The sequence below is a fragment of the Salvia miltiorrhiza genome, chromosome 3 (assembly GCF_028751815.1).
Source record: "Salvia miltiorrhiza cultivar Shanhuang (shh) chromosome 3, IMPLAD_Smil_shh, whole genome shotgun sequence".
Taxonomy (NCBI): Eukaryota; Viridiplantae; Streptophyta; class Magnoliopsida; order Lamiales; family Lamiaceae; genus Salvia; species Salvia miltiorrhiza.
In genome coordinates, this window is record NC_080389.1 from 3,837,510 (window position 1) to 3,857,451 (window position 19,942).

General features: G+C 34.4%; 2 protein-coding genes across 21 annotated transcripts; both read right to left on the reverse strand.

Moving 5' to 3' along the window:
* Positions 1-1,631: 1,631 nt before the first annotated feature.
* LOC131016965 (uncharacterized) lies at positions 1,632-4,746 on the reverse strand. 17 transcript variants are annotated; one of them, XM_057945817.1, is made up of 7 exons: positions 4,013-4,039; positions 3,872-3,932; positions 3,465-3,568; positions 3,230-3,314; positions 2,623-2,656; positions 2,230-2,357; positions 1,632-1,923 (listed from the first exon to the last, which is right to left on the reverse strand). In XM_057945817.1, exons 3-7 carry the CDS (start codon positions 3,503-3,505, stop codon positions 1,810-1,812), a joined length of 402 nt encoding a protein of 133 aa, XP_057801800.1. In that variant the 5' UTR covers positions 3,506-3,568; positions 3,872-3,932; positions 4,013-4,039; the 3' UTR covers positions 1,632-1,809. The 17 variants fall into 17 exon arrangements, 4 of the variants coding, with proteins under 4 accessions (XP_057801800.1, XP_057801797.1, XP_057801799.1 ...); XR_009099273.1 differs by lacking the exons at positions 3,465-3,568; positions 4,013-4,039 and adding an exon at positions 4,157-4,738 and having other exon boundaries at positions 2,146-2,357; positions 3,872-3,901; XR_009099272.1 differs by lacking the exons at positions 3,465-3,568; positions 4,013-4,039 and adding an exon at positions 4,157-4,737 and having other exon boundaries at positions 2,050-2,357; positions 3,872-3,901.
* A 3,886-nt stretch (positions 4,747-8,632) lies between these two features.
* LOC131016841 (putative late blight resistance protein homolog R1A-10) lies at positions 8,633-19,310 on the reverse strand. Of its 4 annotated transcripts, none has more exons than XR_009099236.1 (3): positions 18,954-19,310; positions 9,451-9,564; positions 8,633-8,703 (listed from the first exon to the last, which is right to left on the reverse strand). XR_009099236.1 is itself a non-coding variant. In XM_057945610.1 (3 exons), the coding sequence occupies exon 1, from the start codon at positions 17,164-17,166 to the stop codon at positions 14,788-14,790; it is 2,379 nt and encodes a 792-aa protein (XP_057801593.1). In that variant the 5' UTR covers positions 17,167-19,292; the 3' UTR covers positions 8,633-8,703; positions 9,451-9,564; positions 14,610-14,787. The 4 variants fall into 4 exon arrangements, 3 of the variants coding, with proteins under 3 accessions (XP_057801593.1, XP_057801592.1, XP_057801594.1); XM_057945610.1 differs by having other exon boundaries at positions 14,610-19,292; XM_057945609.1 differs by lacking the exon at positions 8,633-8,703 and having other exon boundaries at positions 8,939-9,564; positions 14,610-19,292.
* Between the last annotated feature and the right edge of the window lie 632 nt (positions 19,311-19,942).

Sequence of the window (19,942 nt, forward strand, 5' to 3'; positions counted from 1 at the left end):
AAAGGTTCATATTGTATAAATTAAGGAAGAAAAAGATGACACTACAACAAAAAAGGGCTAAAAGGACACGTAAATATGTCCCAATAAATATCTTATTGCAACATCTAAGTTTTCTCCAGGTTGAAAAATGGTGTCGCGTGTTAGAGTGTAGCTAAAGCATTATTAGGTATTAGGACACTCTAGAATGTCGTAATAGATAAAAAATACACAGATTTTAGGGTTAATGGTGTTTTTTACCCTATTTGAAAAAGGAAACATAAAATATACCCACCCAAAATTAAACATATAAAATGTACCCATTTTGAGGTTGAAAGGACTAAGATACCCTTAAAACAAAAAGAAAATACCAAACAAATCCCCTCTCCAAAAAAAACACCAAAAATCGCAACCTCTTCCCCCCACCCCCAAAAAAAATTGCAGCCTCTCCCCATCTCTCTTTCTCTCAGCGCGCCTCCGCCTCCGCCGCTGCCGCCCTGGCGTCGTCGCCGCAGCCATAGATCCTGTCGTCGTGGCCGCCCAGATCTGTCTCCGTCGCGCGCCGCCGTTTTTCTCTCCAGCGCGCTTCCGGCGCGCCTCCGGCGCCTCCACGCACGCCTCCGCCGCAGCCTCCCGTCTCAGCCGTCCAGCCTCTCCTCCTCCTCTGCCTCGCCGCGACTCCTCTCCAAATCACAGGCGCAACCTTCTTCTTCTTCTTCTTCTTCTTCTTCTTCTTCTTCTTCTTCTTCTTCTCTCTCCCATCTCTCTCTCAGCGCGCCTCCGCCGCCCTCCAGCGTGCCTCCGCCTCCGCCGCCCTAGCGCCGTCACCGCAGCCACAGATCCCGTCGCCGTGGCCACAGATCCACCGCAGCCTTCTTCTTCTTCTTCTTCTCTCTCTCTCTACCGATTCCCCCACCTGCACGATTTCCGATCTGATGTCGCACGATTTCCGATCTGATGTCGCACGATTTCTGATCTGAAGTTTGATTTTTGAAATTGTGCCAAGATCTGAAGTTTGATTTTTGAATTTGTGCCAAAAATGTTCAGTGCTCGACGGTTCACATTGCTCGACACTTAATATCGAGCAATAGTTCAATTTGAACTATTGCTCGTCTTGCTCGACATTGAACTATTGCTCGACATGCTCGACAGTTCTTAATTGCTCGACATGCTCGACAGTTCTTAATTGCTCGACACTCGATGTTCGAGGCGTCAAGCAATAGTTCAATTTAAACTATTGCTCGACATGCTCGATGCTCGACAGTTCAATGCTCGACGCTTCAGTGTCGAGCAATGCGAGCAATGCGCGAATTACACATAGGGGTAAAAATGTCCTAAGTGGGTAGATTTTATTGTTTTAAAAAAAGTGGGTATATTTTATGTTTCATCTTTCAAAAAGGGTATATCACATTTTGCCTCCAGATTTTAAATACCTAATGCGACATTGATTTATGTTGGAGCAAATTATTACGACATCTCTTTTTGTCCAAATAAATACTTTATTACGCCATTTTCTTGTGTCCTCAATAATTTGAAGTTATGCTAATAATTTTAAAATGCGAATTTTTATATATTCACATTATTCAATCTATTGGCATCAAATACATTCATTGCTACAAAACTTCAGGAAATAAAAGTAATTGAAACACATAGAATATCTAAATAAATATATTCTACTTTTTATAATATGAAAATATTTAAAATTACAATTAAAAGTCAAAGTGCTTGACACAAGTAACTATTAACAAAGTAATAACTGAATCATACTCTAGGGAAAAATCGGAGTAATCACAAGTTATAACTAAAACATAAATTTCCTTGAAATTTCTAACATTAGCAGAAATCTCCCATGTAGAAAAACTTGAAGGAAATATCTGCAACAACTAACGATGGCCTATACATCTGAAATGGGACGGAGCTCTTAGCATTTGCATTTAATTTAAATTCCTGAAAGAATATGAAAACGAGTAAGTAAGATAGGAAAAGATAAATTAAGCATGTAAATCTAATGCACTACAAGATGACACTAAATTATGAATGGCATGCATCAAATTTTTTAAACATGTACTTCACCTTAATTAGCATGTGGATTAAGTGTTGACTTCTTTGAAGACAATGAATCAACAGATGAACTAGGAGACAATCCACGGCCATCAGAAGTTGTAGTACCTCTTCCATGAGCAGAAACAAATGATGCAGAACTACTGATCCGAAGAACAGAGACTAGTGCATCTTGTGCTTCAGGACCTGTACCTTCTGATAACTCGTTGAAGAAGCTTCCTTTATCCTGATCTTTGGGTAATATACGTGATGGATCAAACACAATAGCATTTGCGGATAATTCGACATTAGAACACTTTCTTTATTTAATGAGTTTGGACCTGAAAATGTAATCACTCAATCTTAATAAACACAAAGATGAATAACACGGAACAAATCAAGTATATAGAACAAAATATAAACCAAAGCAAAAGAAAAATGAGGCCAGAATTGTGTCATTCAATGAAAAAATGTCAATTCAACAACTCTTATAAATCCTACAAAAATTTAAAAAACTCATCCAATAAAAGAAAGCTACAACTAATTAAAAAGAAGGAAATGACAAATATATGTATGTAACTGGAATAAATAAGAGAGATCGCTCACCCTCAGCTTTAGATGCTTGACGCTGATCATGTAACTGCAAAGAAAAAGAAGTGATGGTTAGATCCGTAAACAACAATTTAAAGAAACACCATCAAACTGCAGAGCACTCAATAGACTCTCACTTCGTCCTCCTGAGGCTAACAAGCCCTTTCAATGAGAAACTATATAATCAAGATCACATGCAAACTATAGCTATCTACTTGAGGCTAACAAGCCCTTTCAACATGCATCCAATGACAGCAGGTGCAAACAATTAACAATTTCAAACTCAATCGTCAAATAAACGGATGTTCACATGGCAGCTTATTCAAATACCTTTAAGCGAGATGAATTAGCAAATGACACTCTTAGAGGTGGAAATAGATGCATAGAAGTATATTTGCACTAAATAGAAAAGATCTAACAAAAGAATCAAAACAGGGAGGAGGTAAAAAATAACATATAATATATATTCGTTGATAAACTCAAGTTGCTCTACTTACGCCTTCGGATTTAGTAGCCATACCCTGCAACTACATCAAGAAAAGTTGTCATCTAATATTACATTGTATCATGCCATAAAATATTAGTGGTCCAACGTGGTTTAAAATTAATTTTCAATGCTTACTTCACTCTTTGTAGAGCGCTCTTTATAGAGCGGCTGAGTTGTATGTGCTTGATGACAAAGTAGTTGTATAAGCAAGATTGAGTACCTGCACCAACATAACAAGTCGTTTAGAGAAACAGGAAAAACAAGAGTAATTAGAAATGCATAGTTCAACAATCTAGCTAGAAAAGTAAGTAATTACTTCCACCGCCTAACAAAATTAATCAAACATGCAGGGGGAAAATCAAGTACAAACTTGGTGGAAGGTAGCCAAATGAAAGCTGAGTGCTTTTGCATAGAGAAACGTATACACGAGCACTATCCTGGACTTATTAACAATTGGACTGAGACTTTATCAACCTGTACATCCAATATCAAGACATTAATAGACATAGATCTTCTTGACCTCAAAAATGTTCCAATTGGAAGTTTCAATAACTTAAAAACAAGGCAAGTCAGACATTCAAGACACCACTATATATATACCCTAAAGTATCCATTCAACGATTGAGAGAAGATTGGTAACTAGAGAAAAACAAAAGGGTAGTCCAAATCGTATCTCACATATGCCTACGGATTGAAGACAAAATTGATGGCTGCAGACAGGAGATATCATATTTTTAATATAAAAAAATGTAGGAATAAGAAGAGTATAAACCTTACATCGCCGCGTCGGTGCCCTCGAATTTATGCCTGAACCAAAGTATATAGGCAATTCAAAAACCTAGCAGATTGAATTGAAAATATCATATATTCAATCAAAATCGGATAAATGAGAATAGTAGAGCCCTATCAAAGTCTTACCTTTCACCGTCGAAATTGATGGTTGACAAGAAGAAGACCAGCAATTAAAAACTAATTGAACTTAAATTATCAGAATTTTATAGAGCACATCAGCATGAGAAAAGTAAGCATCCTATCATATAGGTGATTTTGGAGGAATCATACCTACGGAGATGACTTCCGAGCGCAGCGGGTGCGAGCACAACGATGGCAATTTTATGGCGGTTCACGGCATGTCGAGGATAGTATACTGGCGGAACCATTGATTGTTCACATCAATGGGAGAATTCAAAGAGGGATGAAAACTGCTGGTGTAATTTCTAGAGGATTTTTGTGTTTTTGGAGCGAAATATCAAATAAGTTGTTGTAATATTTGGAATTTTTCGTGGGAATGGTGGGAAGATTTTTTGTTTTGTTTTTGAAACATGGTGGGAAGCTTTTGACAAAATAAAAACTCTGGTGGGAAATGTTGTTGCTGGAGGTTTTTCTATCTGTTAATTATTTTTGTTAAATTAATTATTAAAATAAAGGATATTATTGTAATACTATTTGTTTTATTTTTCAATCTTTGGTGGGAAATGTTGCTGTAGTATTTGTTTTGTTTCTGTAATTGAAAAAATAACAATAAATAAATAAATAAGTTATAAAGGGGTTCTAAAGAAAATATAAGGGGAAAATGAATTAAAATGTTTGGTCTATAATTAGAACTTGAAAAGGAAATCGGAACATCGTCATTTTGCAAGATGAGTTTTAACTAACACAAATTTAGTATTTATATCTGATACCTTTTATAAGTTATTTAGAATTTATAACTATACAATTAAAGTAAATCAACCAATAAATAATTTATTTAATTTAATTTATCATAAAATACAAGTATATCTTAAATAGCTTATATATATATATATATATATATATATATATATATATTATAATAATTTATATTATACATTGAACCATGCATATGTGTTGTATAAGAAAAGGTATCCCAGCCATTAATTGCTATCTATCTAAAATGTAGACGGAATAAGTAATAATTTTATTAAAATAAAATATTAAGTTATTCTCCCACAAAATTAATTTAGCAACATTTTATCATGTCATAATTATATATGTATTACAACATATAATATTGTGTGGCGCAATAGCTTATAATACATGTATACAACATTATATAATGTTGTAATAAGATTAGTATTACCACATATAGTATTTGGTGTAGCAATAGTTATTAATAAATATTCAACAATGAATCATAAAAAAGTTGATGTCACAATAGAGGTTTTATTATGACATCCGAAGTTTTGTGTCGCCAAAACTATGTAGTAATAGTCATTTTTTCTTGTAGTGTGAAGAAGTTGCAATGTGTGAAAATGACTATGTTTTACTCCATTAGCTAAGATTTTCGTAGTTTTCATTAGGAAAGCTCTCAGTTATATATTAGTATATGTTGATATGAAGCCTTTAGCTAGTTGAGTAATAAGAATTTTCGAGTTTCACATGAACTAACTACTCATGATGTTTACAGCCTACAGGGATACCATGCCAAGCTGCAGTCTGAAATGCTCGATAACTCCTGCCCTTCAATTTCTTCTACTCATTTATGCTCGACTCATGAAATGTTACATTTCTAGAGTACGTTCGGAATAAATGCAGACTTAATTTCTGTTTGTTGTGTTGAATACAAAATATTGCACGGTTGTGTTGAGTTATCATTTGATCATATCATATATCCATTTTTCTACTATTTCAAAGATTTTGCCTCAGTATTGCCCATTCGAGTTTTAGAAAAAATATATATATATATAGAGAATGATAAATATTTTGAGAATGAAGAATTAATTTCGTCCCTTGGATGTAGGAGATCTGATGAATGAGATAATTAATTAGCATTAATTCTTATAGAAATAATATTAAAGGTTAATTAGGTAATTTTATTATTTTATGTAACCGTCCTGAATTAGATAGGAGTTGACCGAATCTTGTTTTTTGTTAGATCAAAGACATATCTTGTGTTTGTTGCGATTTTTACTCTTTTTTTTCCCTTTTTTATTTTGCAAGTTTTTATTGCACACATTATATTTTTTTTAAATAAGGCTGTATCTAACAATATCGCATAATGCAACTTCAAAGTTTTATTCACTGTATTTATTTCAATATTTAATATTTTTGAATATTTTGTTTTATATTTTCGACTGTTACGCCTCTAATCTATGTCAAATATTTTATATCAGCTAAAAAAAAATCGAATATTTATTTGGATGTCAGAATTGAAAAGCTCTATGTTACGCTTATTTTGTTCGGAATATTTTGTTTTATAAGTTGTTACGCTTATTTTTTGTTTATGTTTGTGGTTCTCTAATGCAATCGTTTATTTGTATAACATTACTGTTAGTAAAAAAAAATTCGATTTTTTGTGTTGTTACATGTGTTTCAGTTTTTCGTTATTGATTGTTTTTTTTTAATTGTTTTTGTATTTTTTTTATCAGTTTTTGATATAGTAGTATTGTATCCTAGATTAATGGAATATCATTGAATTTATATTTGGTTTTAGTTTGATAATTATTAGTTTTTTTTTATATATGTTGATGTATTATTTTCGTTTTTGTATTTCTTCAAATTAATGTTTAAAATCCGTGAAACAATATGTGTTTTATTCATCATAATCATTTTATTTCTTATTTTTCAAAAATTGTCCTCCCTTTTAGGCTTATTTGAAATATTTTATAATAGCAAGTAAAATTCGAACATTTTATTTAGATGTTCCTAAATTTATTAGGCTTGTTCGAAAAGTTCTATGTCAAATATTTTGGCTGAACCACGTTAAAAATATCGGTGTTATTTTTTTTTTATCATTTCATATCGGTCGATATCTAAAATATTGTGTCACACTAGATCCAGGGCAGAATAAGTTGCGTCTAATTCCCAACATAACAATGACACTACAAGAAAATGCGGCTCTAACGTCCGAATTTTCGGTCGTTAAAACCCAAAATTGGTCGTTAATATTTTAACGATCGTTTTCTGTGGTCGTTGTTTGCATCGTCGTTCCGAGTCTTAACGACCGTTTTTTCGGTCGTTAAATTTAACTACCGACTTTTTATTTTTAACGACTGAATTTTCAGTCATTAAAAATAAATAAAAATAATAATAAATTTTTTCGAAAAAATATTTTTTTAGTTGTGCTACACAAGTATTTTAGTATTTCTAATGTATTTTGACCTTAATTTCATACGATTTGACGAACTTTCCAATGGGTCATCCATCTTAGTTGTGTTCTAAGTCAAGCACGCTTAACCTTGAAATTCCTTTCGAGTGGTCACCGGTACAAAACACTCGTATTATTGATATATCTATTACCTATTAATTCATTTAAACTCTATTTCAATATACAATATCATTAATCATTGATAACCTTATAATATGTCGAGATGATATCTAAGACTTGTGGTACCGACGAAAGATTGACGGTAATATACGATCGAATTTAAAATAATAAAAAATTAATATTATCCTAATTTTAAAAAAATATGAGTATGAAAAATAACAATAAAATAATAATCGTAATATACAATATTATTGTGATAAATTACTAAATTATTAGATTTATTTAGATTTATTAATTTATTAGATTTATTATAATTCAATATACAATATCATTCATTTATTAAAACAAATAACTTATTATTTTAAAATAATAAGATATTTGAAAATAAATAAAATAGATGATATCAAATATTTTATTATTTTAAAATAATAAAATTATTTATGTTTTGAAAATAATGAATCTAATAATTTAATAAATCTAATAAATCTAATTATATTCTCAATAATTCAAAAATAAGAATTAAATAGAAAATTAATTAAAAATAATTATATATATATAATCAAAAAATAAAAATAAATAAATATAAATAATAAAAAAATGAAATTGAAAAAATAAATAAAATAAATAAATAATTAAAAATAAATAAAAATAAATGAAAATTAAAAAAATTAAAAAATATTTTTAACGTCCGAAAATTTTGGTCTTTTAAAAAATTTAAAAATAAAATTAAAAAAAATGAAAAATATATATATTAACGACCGAATAATTCAATCGTTAAAAAAATAAAAATAATTAAAAAAAATATTAACGACCGAAAAATCGATAGTTAAGAAATAAAAAAGTATATAAAAAAATTTTAACGCCGAAAATTCGGTCGTTAGAAAAATAAAATATTAAAATATTAAAAAATTAAAAAAAATCAGTCGTGAAACAATCATAAATTGGTCGTTAAGGCCGCAAAATTAACGACCGAAAATTTCGGTCATTAGAAGCGTATTTTCTTGTAGTGTAAGTCATGATCTGCTCAACTAAGAATCCCTCTTAATTAAGTAGTACTAGATGAAACACAATAGGAAAAAAAAACTTAGAATGTGGCTGTGTGCTTGAGGCAAAAGTAAAGCCCGTGCTTGAGCCTAAAGTAAACTTGAATCAAGCACTAACCACTTCTTATTTCACCAAAACATGGGTGCAACCAGTTACACCATGTAACCGGATTGATCCGCATTTAAAATAGTATTATTTATACGGTTAGGATCATGATATGGATTCAAGTTAGAATACGGATCATGATTTAAGTGAGGGTGGTTGCACCCAAGACCACCTCCTTCCATTTTAGCAATTTGACCAAGTCTTCTTGTTCGATTCCATAACCCAGTTTGTTAAGCTGCAAAATATATAAAATATAGTTTTGAAAAACAAAGAATATTAATTTAATGAAGAATGCAAATCAGCAAAATAAAATAAAAAAATGTTAGAGTTTATTTGAAACCCGACTCTAATACCAATTCAAAGTTCTTGCTCCCACAAATACTATGTTGGACTAATTATTTGAACAAATATTCGAACAATTATTTATGAAAGCAAAAGATACAGTGGAAAATAAATGTGGACACAATGCATAATTTACACAATACAACTTATAATTAAATTGCACCGTGAATCCACTATAAGAATCTTTCATACAATGAATTAAATTCTTACTTAACAAATAATTTCTCTTATTTTTTTTTTTTTTTGAGACAGAAAGCTATCAATATTGTTACTCAATAGTCAATATCATCCCGTACAATATCCCCAAGCTAACTAGGGAAGTTTTGAGTCCACCTCGTTGGATGCTCAACATTACGCGCAACTATGTATGCATAATTAAGGTTAGCAACAACTACTATACACTCATAAATGTTGTTTCATTGTTTGCAAAGCTCTAACATGGTTGAGAAGCTGATCATCCAAGAAATGCAGTGAACTTGAATCCCAAATTTTTAATCCATCAGCTAACTGCTAGAACTACAGATTTCATTCTTTTAATAGATAAACATAATTTTTTTTGTAGCTTACTAAATTAAATTATTTATTAGTGTCATAATTTGACATGAGCACAAATCTTTTTGCATGACAAATACATACTCACCTTACTACCGATGCTTCTGATCCGAAAAAGTCAAATCACTTCATTTTCTTTAGATTTCTTCTCCAGCGCTTATATCGAGGCAAGTCCGTAACATGGTAAACTTTACTTATATTCCTACAAAACAAGAAGATGCAGAGTTACAGCTGACTTTTCCTTATATAATCATATAGAGTTGATGGTAGCTTTTACCTAAGCAAAAAATCAAAAACAAAAAATATTCATCATAAAAGAAAAGTATAAAAACTACCCTTTTGAAACTTCATCTTGTTGTTCTGCATTGCTCGAATCACAAACTTTGCTCGAGCAATACGAGTTGAGCATGTCGAGCAATAATGGAAAATGCACTAATGCACGACGTGCTCGACCACGATAAGCCGAGCAATCGAGCATTCTTAGAAAATGCACTAATGCTCGACATTGTCGACCATCGAAAGCTGAGCATTAGTGCAAAAGCTCGATATAAGGTAAAAAAAGTCAAGAGTAGATACTCCCTCCGTCCCGGCCAAAACGCTACATTTGCTTTTCGGCACTGGATTTAAGGAGTTGTAGATTAATATTTTTAATTGTGTAATAATAAAGTGATAAAGTAGGAGAGTGAAAGTAATAAAGTGATAAAGTAAAAAAGAGAAGGTAATAAAGTGATAAAGTAGGAGAGAGAAGGTAATAAATAAATACTTAATTAGTGTTAATTAAGTGTTTAAAATTCCTTATTTTTGCCAAATATAGAAATGTAGCATCTTCAGTTGGGACGGCCCGGAAAGGAATATGTAGCATCTTGGGCGGGACGGAGGGAGTATATAATTTATATATTTGTGTTGAAAATAGAAGTCAGAAAAAGAAGCACAATAACTTCAGTCAAATATTAACCAAAATCCCTTAATCAAAGGGATTTTGGTATGACTATCAGCTATATCTTTACACTATAAAATAGGAACGATTGTAATGAAAACATATGAAATACAAAACACAAAGTATCTTTACAGCCATCTTGTATCTCTTCTTTATCATGTCAAATATACTGCGACAACAAGGCTGCCATCAGCATATCTGAAAACCCAGTTCAACATGATAGAACTAAGCATGTCGAAGTGGACTCAAACAGTCTTCCAAACCAAGCAGTCGATGGCGAACCAAGCACGCCAGTACTGAGACGCTCCTCCAGAGTTCCCAAGCCAACCCGAGATTTCTGAAAAAGATGTTCAGGTCAATCCTGAAGAAGTCGATGGCTGCCATGGACGGTCAGGAGGAGGCCGAATCGGCGGTGGCGATGTCGGTGGTTGCCGTGGACGGCCAGGAGGTGGCCGAATCGGCGGTGGCTATGAGCGGCCGGCGACCGGTGGCGGTGGAACGAGCAGACGGACGTACAGGAGGAAAAGGAGGAGACGGACGAAAATGTGGAGAAGGAGGCGGAACTTTTGAGGAGAAAGGTATAGGGTTTGGTGGTACTTTTCCACTAAACCCACCAACTTATACTAATTTTCCCTTACACCCCTCAAACTTTTGGAAATTACAAGAAATACCCCATCTTTCTAAAAGGCACCCACAAGTCATAGGAAATTCTAAATCTGACCCTAATCTTTATCAAAATTCTTTAAACACCCCTATTACATGCCAAACAATAAATTCGAAAATTAATAAGAAAATTGATAAGGAAAAGGGTTGGATTTTTGATTGTGGGGCTACAGACACAATGACTTTCGATAAATCAGACATTATTGAGTCATCCAAGTCTTTTAGAACACATGTCCAAACTGCCAACGGGGATTTAACTCGGGTTGAAGGGGCTGGAACTATAGAAATATCTCCCACCTTACGTCTGTCAAACTGTCTTTATGTCCCGTCTCTCTCTCATAAATTAATGTCAATCAGCCATGTTACGAAGGAACTCAATTGTACTATGCTAATGCATCCTCACTTCTGTTTTCTTCAGGATATCAGGACGGGGAAGATTATTGGGCGTGGCACTGAGCAGAATGAAATGTATTATGTGGATGAGATAGCTCAACAAGGCAAGGTGATGCTGGCTCACGGAACTGCAGACCGGGAAGCCTGGCTTTGGCATCGTCGTTTAGGGCATCCTTCCACGGGTTATCTTAAGCTTTTATTTCCTAAATTAGTGAAAAATGAAACTTTATCTTGTGAAGTCTGTGTTCTGGCTAAAAGCCACAGACAATCCTTTAAACCTAATAACACTCAAGTGAACTCTATTTTTTCACTCGTACATTCTGATGTTTGGGGACCATCACCTGTTATGGGGGGTCAGGGTTTGAGATATTTTCTGCTTTTTATTGATGATTGCACTCGGATGACTTGGGTTTATTTTCTTAAACATAAGTCTCAGGTTTTTGAAAAATTTACTCATTTTTATACTATGATCCAAACTCAATTTCAGAAAAATATCCAAACTCTTAGGACTGACAATGGGGGCGAATTTGTTAACAATTCTATGAAAGAATTTTTTGTACAAAAAGGAATGATTCATCAAACAACCTGCCCTCACACCTCTGAACAAAATGGTGTTGCCGAGAGAAAGAATCGTATTCTACTCGAAATGACTCGTGCTATGATGCTCGAGTCTCATGTCCCCATTTCCTTCTGGCCTGAAGCTGTTGCAACTTCTGCTTATCTTATAAATCGTCTCCCAACCAGAACTCTTCAGATGAAAACTCCTTTACAGAAGTTGTCCACTTTGGCTAATATACCCACTGCCCTTACACTGCAACCACGAATCTTTGGTTGTTCCGTATTTGTTCATGTTCCCAAACATGAGCGAACAAAACTCTCTCCTTGTGCCATTAAGTGTGTGTTTGTGGGCTATGGGGTCAATCAAAAAGGGTATAGATGTTACAACCCCCAAAACCGTCAAATTGTGACCACCATGAACTGTAACTTTCTCGAAACTGAGTATTTTTACAGTAACCACCATAACAGTCAGGGGGAGAGTGAAAGTGAGAATGAGAATGGGATAGACTTGTTAAGATGGTTACCAATGCCAGTCCCGGAAGCAGATCCAACAGAAAAAGTTAACCTAGCCACCGAGATTACTTCATCCACATCTGAGCAATCCAATCCACCGCCACTCCAAATATCTTCTTCGCCACTGATATCTGAGGTAAGGGCTTCTGAACCTACTATTGTGACTCCTGATTCTGCTGATAATATTTCTCAAGTCATTGAAGAGGAACAGGAGGACAATACAGTAGATGGAGATACTGGGAGATATGTGCTACCATCCAGAAGTAATCGGGGTGTACCTCCTAAACGGTATACCCCAGAGAAAATTGTGAGAAATTCCCGATACTCAATTGGGAATATCGCCAAAGGAAACTTGTCAAAAAATGCCACAGCCTATGAAGCGGCCTTATATGATGAGGAAATTCCACAAACAGCAGAGCAAGCCCTGAAGATCGAGCATTGGAGAAATGCTATGAAGAAAGAGATAGGAGCCCTAAACCGGAATCACACATGGGAGAAGTGTAGGTTGCCAAAAGGAAAGAAAACTGTGGGATGCAGATGGGTTTTTACAATCAAACGAAAACCCGATGGATCTATTGAGCGATACAAAGCTCGGCTGGTTGCGAAAGGCTACACACAAACATATGGGATCGACTATGCAGAAACCTTCTCGCCTGTGGCAAAAATGAACACTGTCAGGGTGCTCCTCTCCATTGCTGCAAACAAGGATTGGGATCTTCATCAGTTTGATGTTACAAATGCCTTTCTTCATGGTGAGCTTGAAGAAGAACGGGAGGTATACATGGAAGCACCCCAAGGTTTTTCAGATGAGTTCAAAGAAGGGGAGGTATGCAGTTTAAAAAAAACTTTATATGGACTCAAACAGTCTCCCAGAGCTTGGTTTGGAAGATTCACCACAGCTATGAAGAAGTTCGGGTACCAGCAAAGCAATTCAGATCACACCTTATTCTTGAAGAAACGAGGTGATCTTATTTCTTGCTTAGTCATTTACGTTGATGACATGATCATAACAGGAGATGACTTAGAAGAAATTCAGAAGTTGAAAGAAAATCTCTTCAAGGAGTTCGAAATGAAGGACCTTGGGAGACTGAAGTACTTTCTCGGGATCGAAGTACTCAGATCAAAGAAAGGGATATTTATCAGTCAGAAAAAGTATACTCTTGATCTTCTTGCAGAAACAGGGATGTTAAATTGCAAGCCAGCTGAGACACCTATGGCTGTCAACCATGGGCTACAGATTGTGAAGGGAGCTGAATTGGCAGATCGAGGAAAATATCAACGTTTGGTAGGGAAACTCATCTATCTTTCCCATACCCGACCTGATATTTCGTATGCTGTTGGAGTTGTGAGTCAGTTTATGCACCAACCACAAGCCGATCATATGGAAGCTGCGCTCAGAATTGTAAGATACTTGAAAAGAACCTTTGACTATGGAGTACTGTTCAGGAAAACTGGACATCTCGAGATACAAGCCTACACTGATGCTGACTGGGCTGGAAATCCAGTTGACAGGAAATCAACAGCAGGATACTTTGCATCTGTGGGAGGAAATCTTGTCTCATGGAGAAGCAAGAAACAAAAAGTGGTTGCTCTCTCAAGTGCAGAAGCAGAGTTCAGAGGGATCAAGAGTGGATTAACCGAAGTACTTTGGCTAAGAAGATTGTTGATGGAATTAAACCTTCAATCAACAAAGACATGTCAAATATACTGCGACAACAAGGCTGCCATCAGCATATCTGAAAACCCAGTTCAACATGATAGAACTAAGCATGTCGAAGTGGATAGACACTTTATCAAAGAGAAGATTGAGAAAAAGATTGTGGAGCTCCCGTTCGTGAGGTCCGAAGATCAGCTCGCTGATATCCTAACTAAGGCAGTGAACTTCAAAAGTTTTTCAGAAATTCTTCACAAGTTGAGTATCGGAAATTCCGTCACTCAACTTGAGGGGGAGTGTTGAAAATAGAAGTCAGAAAAAGAAGCACAATAACTTCAGTCAAATATTAACCAAAATCCCTTAATCAAAGGGATTTTGGTATGACTATCAGCTCTATCTTTACACTATAAAATAGGAACGATTGTAATGAAAACATATGAAATACAAAACACAAAGTATCTTTACAGCCATCTTGTATCTCTTCTTTATCATGTCAAATACCAATTTAAACAATTTGTAAATCTCTTACCATCGAGCTGAAACCAGCCTTTTGATGGCCGGTGGTGGCGGCGGAAGCGGCTTTTGGATGGGCTTACAACCAATACAACGAACTTGAAACACATCATCTCCGTAACTTTGCTGCTCTTCTTGAATTAGTTTGACGGATTCCGCCACCGAATTCTCACAGTCCTTAACCTCGATCAACTTTAACGTCGGTATTTCTCCCATACTATCTGGGATTTCACTGAGATTTCGCTGTTCCATTGCTTCAGATCCGATCGATCGATGAGTAGAAATCTCAGCTTTGGGAAGTCTGTATCGCTAGTAACCCATTCTTGCTGCACGAAGTTGAATTTTCTCAGTTTTAGCACTTGAAGATTAGGCAACGGACCGAAAATTTTGAGGTAAGGATCGTGAAAACCCCAACCGATCAAGGCTAACTTCTTCAGTGAAGTTGGAAGCAGAAGATCGTGGACACCAGACTTACACCGATAGCTCTCCTTTTCCAGCTTCAAATTTTCAAGTTGATGGAGATGTACAAGATTATGGAAGAGTGATTCTCCCGATCCCCACGAATAAGAGATGGACAGCTTCCTAAGGTTGGGAATCATGTGGAGGAGACTTAATGAACAATCGAGATCTCTCACTTTCCCTAGTGTTTGCAGATTGTTTAGAGCAAAAGGAGCACTATTGGGATGAGTTAAGTAACAACTAGAATAACCGAGGATAATGAGATGCCTTAGTTGCGGCATATTCCAAATTTCATCCGGCAAATTTCTATAACCACCTGTCCGAATGATTAAGGTTTGAAGACTTTGAAGGTTTGAGATTGCTCTAGGAATTTTATCGTCATAGGAGAAAGCAATGTACCTCAAATGAAACAGCTCAAAAAATTGATCAGGGACCAAACGCGGAAGAAATCCGACTCTCAGCACATCGAGGACCCTGAGCAATCTAAAGCTCCCGAAAGACTCAAGTTTATACTCGAAGTACATTATAGTCCGGATGGTTGTGCTAAAAATGTGAGCGAAAGAATCGAGTTTAGAGCTAGAAACACTTATCCTGCGCTCATCTTTCATGCTCTTCATCAGCTCCAGCGCTCGCCTACCCTTAACGTGCACAAGAAACTTCTCTTCCTGCGATTTCTTGATGCACAAATCTCGTACCAGATCATGGAGCCTGCAACTTTTTATTTTGCCATTAGACTTATTATTGGAAACAATAACAAGACTTCTCCTGATAAGATCCTCCAGATACTCTTCTGCTCTGTCTTCAAAGCTTTTGGATGCAACTGGTTTCACAAAGCCTTCAGCTATCCATAACCTCTTCAGGTTCTCGACTTTGATCTCGTGATCTTCTGGAAATCCTCCCACGTGTAAGAAACACGCCCTCAAATGATGAGGCAAATGGATGTAACTCAAGGATAGAATCTTTTGCACCCGCCCATCTGTTGTGGCAAGAGATGATCTTACATTTTTAGCAATTTCCTCCCATGAAGTTGGAGTTTTACTCACCGAGGATAGGAGTCCTGCAACCACCACCGTTGCAAGGGGCAATCCTCCGCAGCTTCTTGCAATCTCCCTTCCAATGGCCTCCAATTCACGAGGGACGGAATCTTGGTGTCCGAACACCTTCTCTCGTAGTAGATTCCAGCTCTGACACGGATCCATCAAACGCATCTTATGGGAAGGCGTGGAAGAGTTGGCATAAGCAGCAACATCTACCAACCTTGTGGTTAACAGAATTCGACTCCCATTGTTGTCGTCAGGAAACAACTTCTTTACATCATTCAGTACCTTGGTGCTCCACATATCATCCATCACAATCAAAAATCTCCTGCCTACTAGGATTTTGTACACTTTCTCCGCCATGGATCTATCATCCCTTTCTCGGTTGAATTCTTTCAAGGAATCGAAGATGTTTGAAAGAATTCTTTCTTCACTATAATCTTGTGTTATAGTGACCCAAACACGAATCTGAAAATGCTCCATGATTAATGGATCATCATAAGCATTTCTAGCAAGAGTCGTCTTGCCAATTCCTCCCATACCAGTTATTGGGAGGATTTGGAGTTGTCGCGAATCTCCACAAAGCCAAGCCTTTATTTCTAGCAAATCTTCGTTCAAGCCAACCATATCGATTTTGCCAGCTTCTGCACCCTGAGATGAGGATGAACTAGTCCCAACAGAGTCATCAAGTTCTGCATCTTTGATGGTGATGATGCTATTTTTGATCTCCACCACCACTCCGGCGATTGAATCCATTTGATTTTCTATTCTGCGCAACTGGAATATAAACTTGATTCTTCTTAGTTCTGCAATCCAGTGGGTATATCGAATATTGTAGTGGATTTTTTCCATCATATACAATTCGATAACATCTTCTGCCTCCATTGCTACATTCCTCATTCTTGCTTCCAAACTCTTGGCTTTCTCGGGAAAATCCTCAAGAAAAGCTCGGAGTGTAATAACATATTTATCGAGAGATATAATATGTTTTTTTTCGTGAGGAGAAATGGAAAATTGATTATGATTGAGGAATTGATCAATGGTTCTTTCAAGTGAAACAAGAGTAGAATAAGCCATCCTTACACACTCTCAGAGACAAGATTATGCAAATCAAAGGTAGAATAGAAGAGAAGGGAAAGAAACTATGCTCTAACCACAAGATTTTGCAGATAAAGAAACTATCCTCTTAATACAAGATTTTGAAGATAAAATGATGGAACAACAGCAAAGGGAGAATCAGAAGAGAAGAAATAAACTCTCTTCTTGCTACAAGATTTTGCAGATCATATGAAGGAACAATAACAATTGTAGAGAGAGAAACTGATAATTATCAAAATAGACAAATGGCAATCTGTTTTGTTTGATGATTTCTTACATTCCTCTGAGTAAATATAGTGTCCAAAAAGCAGAAGGGTTGTTAGAGAGACTACTTGTTATTTTCTATAAGAAAAAGATAAATAATTGCTGATCGTTTAATTATTTGTTGACAAAAAATGCAAGCATGACATTTTAACAAACATATTATTTTACGACTATTGTAACTACCGTTAATATTGTAATTTATGCAATTTAAAGAATTCGACAAATGCTTACCCCACAAAGTAATAAATTAATTAGATACAATAATCCATCCTTTTTGAATTTATGAGAAACATAATAAAGTTGTTAGAAAGCATTCCATGACTTTTAATTAAATTAGTACAGCCTATACGTCCATTACACATGGTAAATACAACACCATTTTCAAACCTTTGCAAATACAACACCATTTTCAAAATGTATTATTGAAAAGATCCAAATACGATGGTGACATCCCAACAACCAGATTATTGAAAGAATATTATTTTCAACAATTTAATGCCATTCAAAAGAAAAATTGTACACCTTTCACAAACTAATAAAATAATTGCATAGAAAATTTCTAGAGAGAGACGATATATCTCTATTTCTCAGTCTTGAAATGTTCTCATATAATATAAAGCAGCCGGGTTGTTAGAGAGACTTTCATTTTGGCTGGTTCAATAGGATAATTATCGTACTAATTAGTTGTACATATCGCTATGAATTTTATACTGTTTGGAATCTTCTGCAAAAAAAATATAGTCTTGATTCTTGGACACTTCTTTAATAACATAACTAGGTAGTCTCAAAAAAAATCACATAAATAGGATATGTTCATAGCTTCTCTACAGTAAAATCTTGGTATATAAATAATGTTCCATATATTGAAATTTAACTAATTTATATAAACTAAATATTGCAATTGAATGAATTACTATATTGTACTATTAATTTCAGTAGTCAATAAAAAATTGATGTAGTCTCCTGTACACCCGAGTGTACCGTAGACTCGGGTATAAATGACACTAACACTAAATCTAAATGATACTAACACTATTTTGTTTTACAAATGACACTATCATGTCATATAAATAACACTATTTCGAAATGACACTAACACTAAATGACGCTATCATGTTATCGAAATGATACTAATACCAAGACCAATCAATAGTTAGAAAATAAAAAGAAAGATATATGTATGTGTAATCTTACACTCAACTAATTGTTTCTTAGACTTCTTAAGGGATCTAAAAATCTTAAGAGAAAATATTCTTAAGGGAGTAAAAGCCTAAAATTCAAGTGACTTTAATCAGGTGTATTTTGTATGTATGGAAAAACCTGATTGCAACTTGTTCATAACAATGTCCCAATTCAACGACTCCAACACTTCAATAGATGACAATTTCAATGTGATTGGGCAGCTACGAATCTTTTAAATCAATTAATAGTTTTTTTTTTTCCATACCAAAATTCTCAATTTATGGCGTGCATGAGGTCAGCTTTAGTTCCAGAAATCTCACCTTCTTGGACAACAGTAGATGGGCTTCTCTGACACAAATCGTCGAGCACTTTATCTGCACGGCGGAACCATTCGCTCCTAAACCAGCCCCAATCCAGATTATAGGCTGTTTTTCCTTTAAAGAAGATCTTTAGGTGTTGAGCAAGGACCAACAACATCAAAAGCACAATCAGGTCAGTTGCTCCAGCTGAAAATATTTTCAATTTTTTTGAGTTTGTTTTCGGTATAAGCTTTCACTAAACAAAGATATTTTTTTGTGTGTGTATTTATTACCTTTTCGGGCCCTTGTTTTATTTTGTTAACCAAAGCCCAGCAATTATAATTTACAAGCCCAATATGGAATCAACGTGCCAGCCCATATCACAGTTCGATTATATATTTTCTTTTTCTTTATTTTTTTATTTCTTTGTAAAATTACTAATTATAAAATATTTAATATACATATCAAATTAAAGATCACGATAAAAAAAAAGTAATTCAACATATATTTACATAAATGTTTTATTTAAAATATAAAAATTATATTTATTTTTAAAAAAATTCTCTCTCCTTAATTCTCTCATTTTTATTTTTATTTGTATTTACATTTCTTATCTTTTTTCTTTTATTATTGTAAAAAGAAATTATTTTTTATTTTTTCAATATTCAACTCAAATATATTCAGTTAAAATTATTTTTTTTAATTATATTTATAAATATGATAATTGAGTTGGTATCAATTTAAAAAAAAAAAAAAACATTTTTCATGCATTGCATGTAGTCCAAATGCTAGTTATATTAAAAGCCAAGATTTCAAATTGATTTCAAAATTGAGTGGCAATTTTAAAATTATAATAAAATTGAATGTTTTTGTATAAACTATATTTTTTTTTCTTTTTTTTTCCTTTGTCATTATCTTCTTATTTTTTGTTTTATTTCTTTCTAAGATTATGAAATTCGACTAATTATAAAATATCTTATATATATTATACAAATATTTGATTTATAATG

Coding starts and splice junctions, on each gene's coding strand:
- LOC131016841 (XM_057945610.1), bottom strand. CDS start 17,166: ATGGCTTATTCTACTCTTGTTTCACTTGAAAGAACCATTGATCAATTC.
- LOC131016965 (XM_057945814.1), bottom strand. CDS start 4,254: ATGGTTCCGCCAGTATACTATCCTCGACATGCCGTGAACCGCCATAAA. Junction 2,657..3,229: donor AGCGCTCTACAAAGAGTGAA/GTAAGCATTGAA, acceptor TTTTCTTTGCAG/TTACATGATCAGCGTCAAGC. Junction 2,358..2,622: donor TCAAGCATCTAAAGCTGAGG/GTGAGCGATCTC, acceptor TTACATTTTCAG/GTCCAAACTCATTAAATAAA.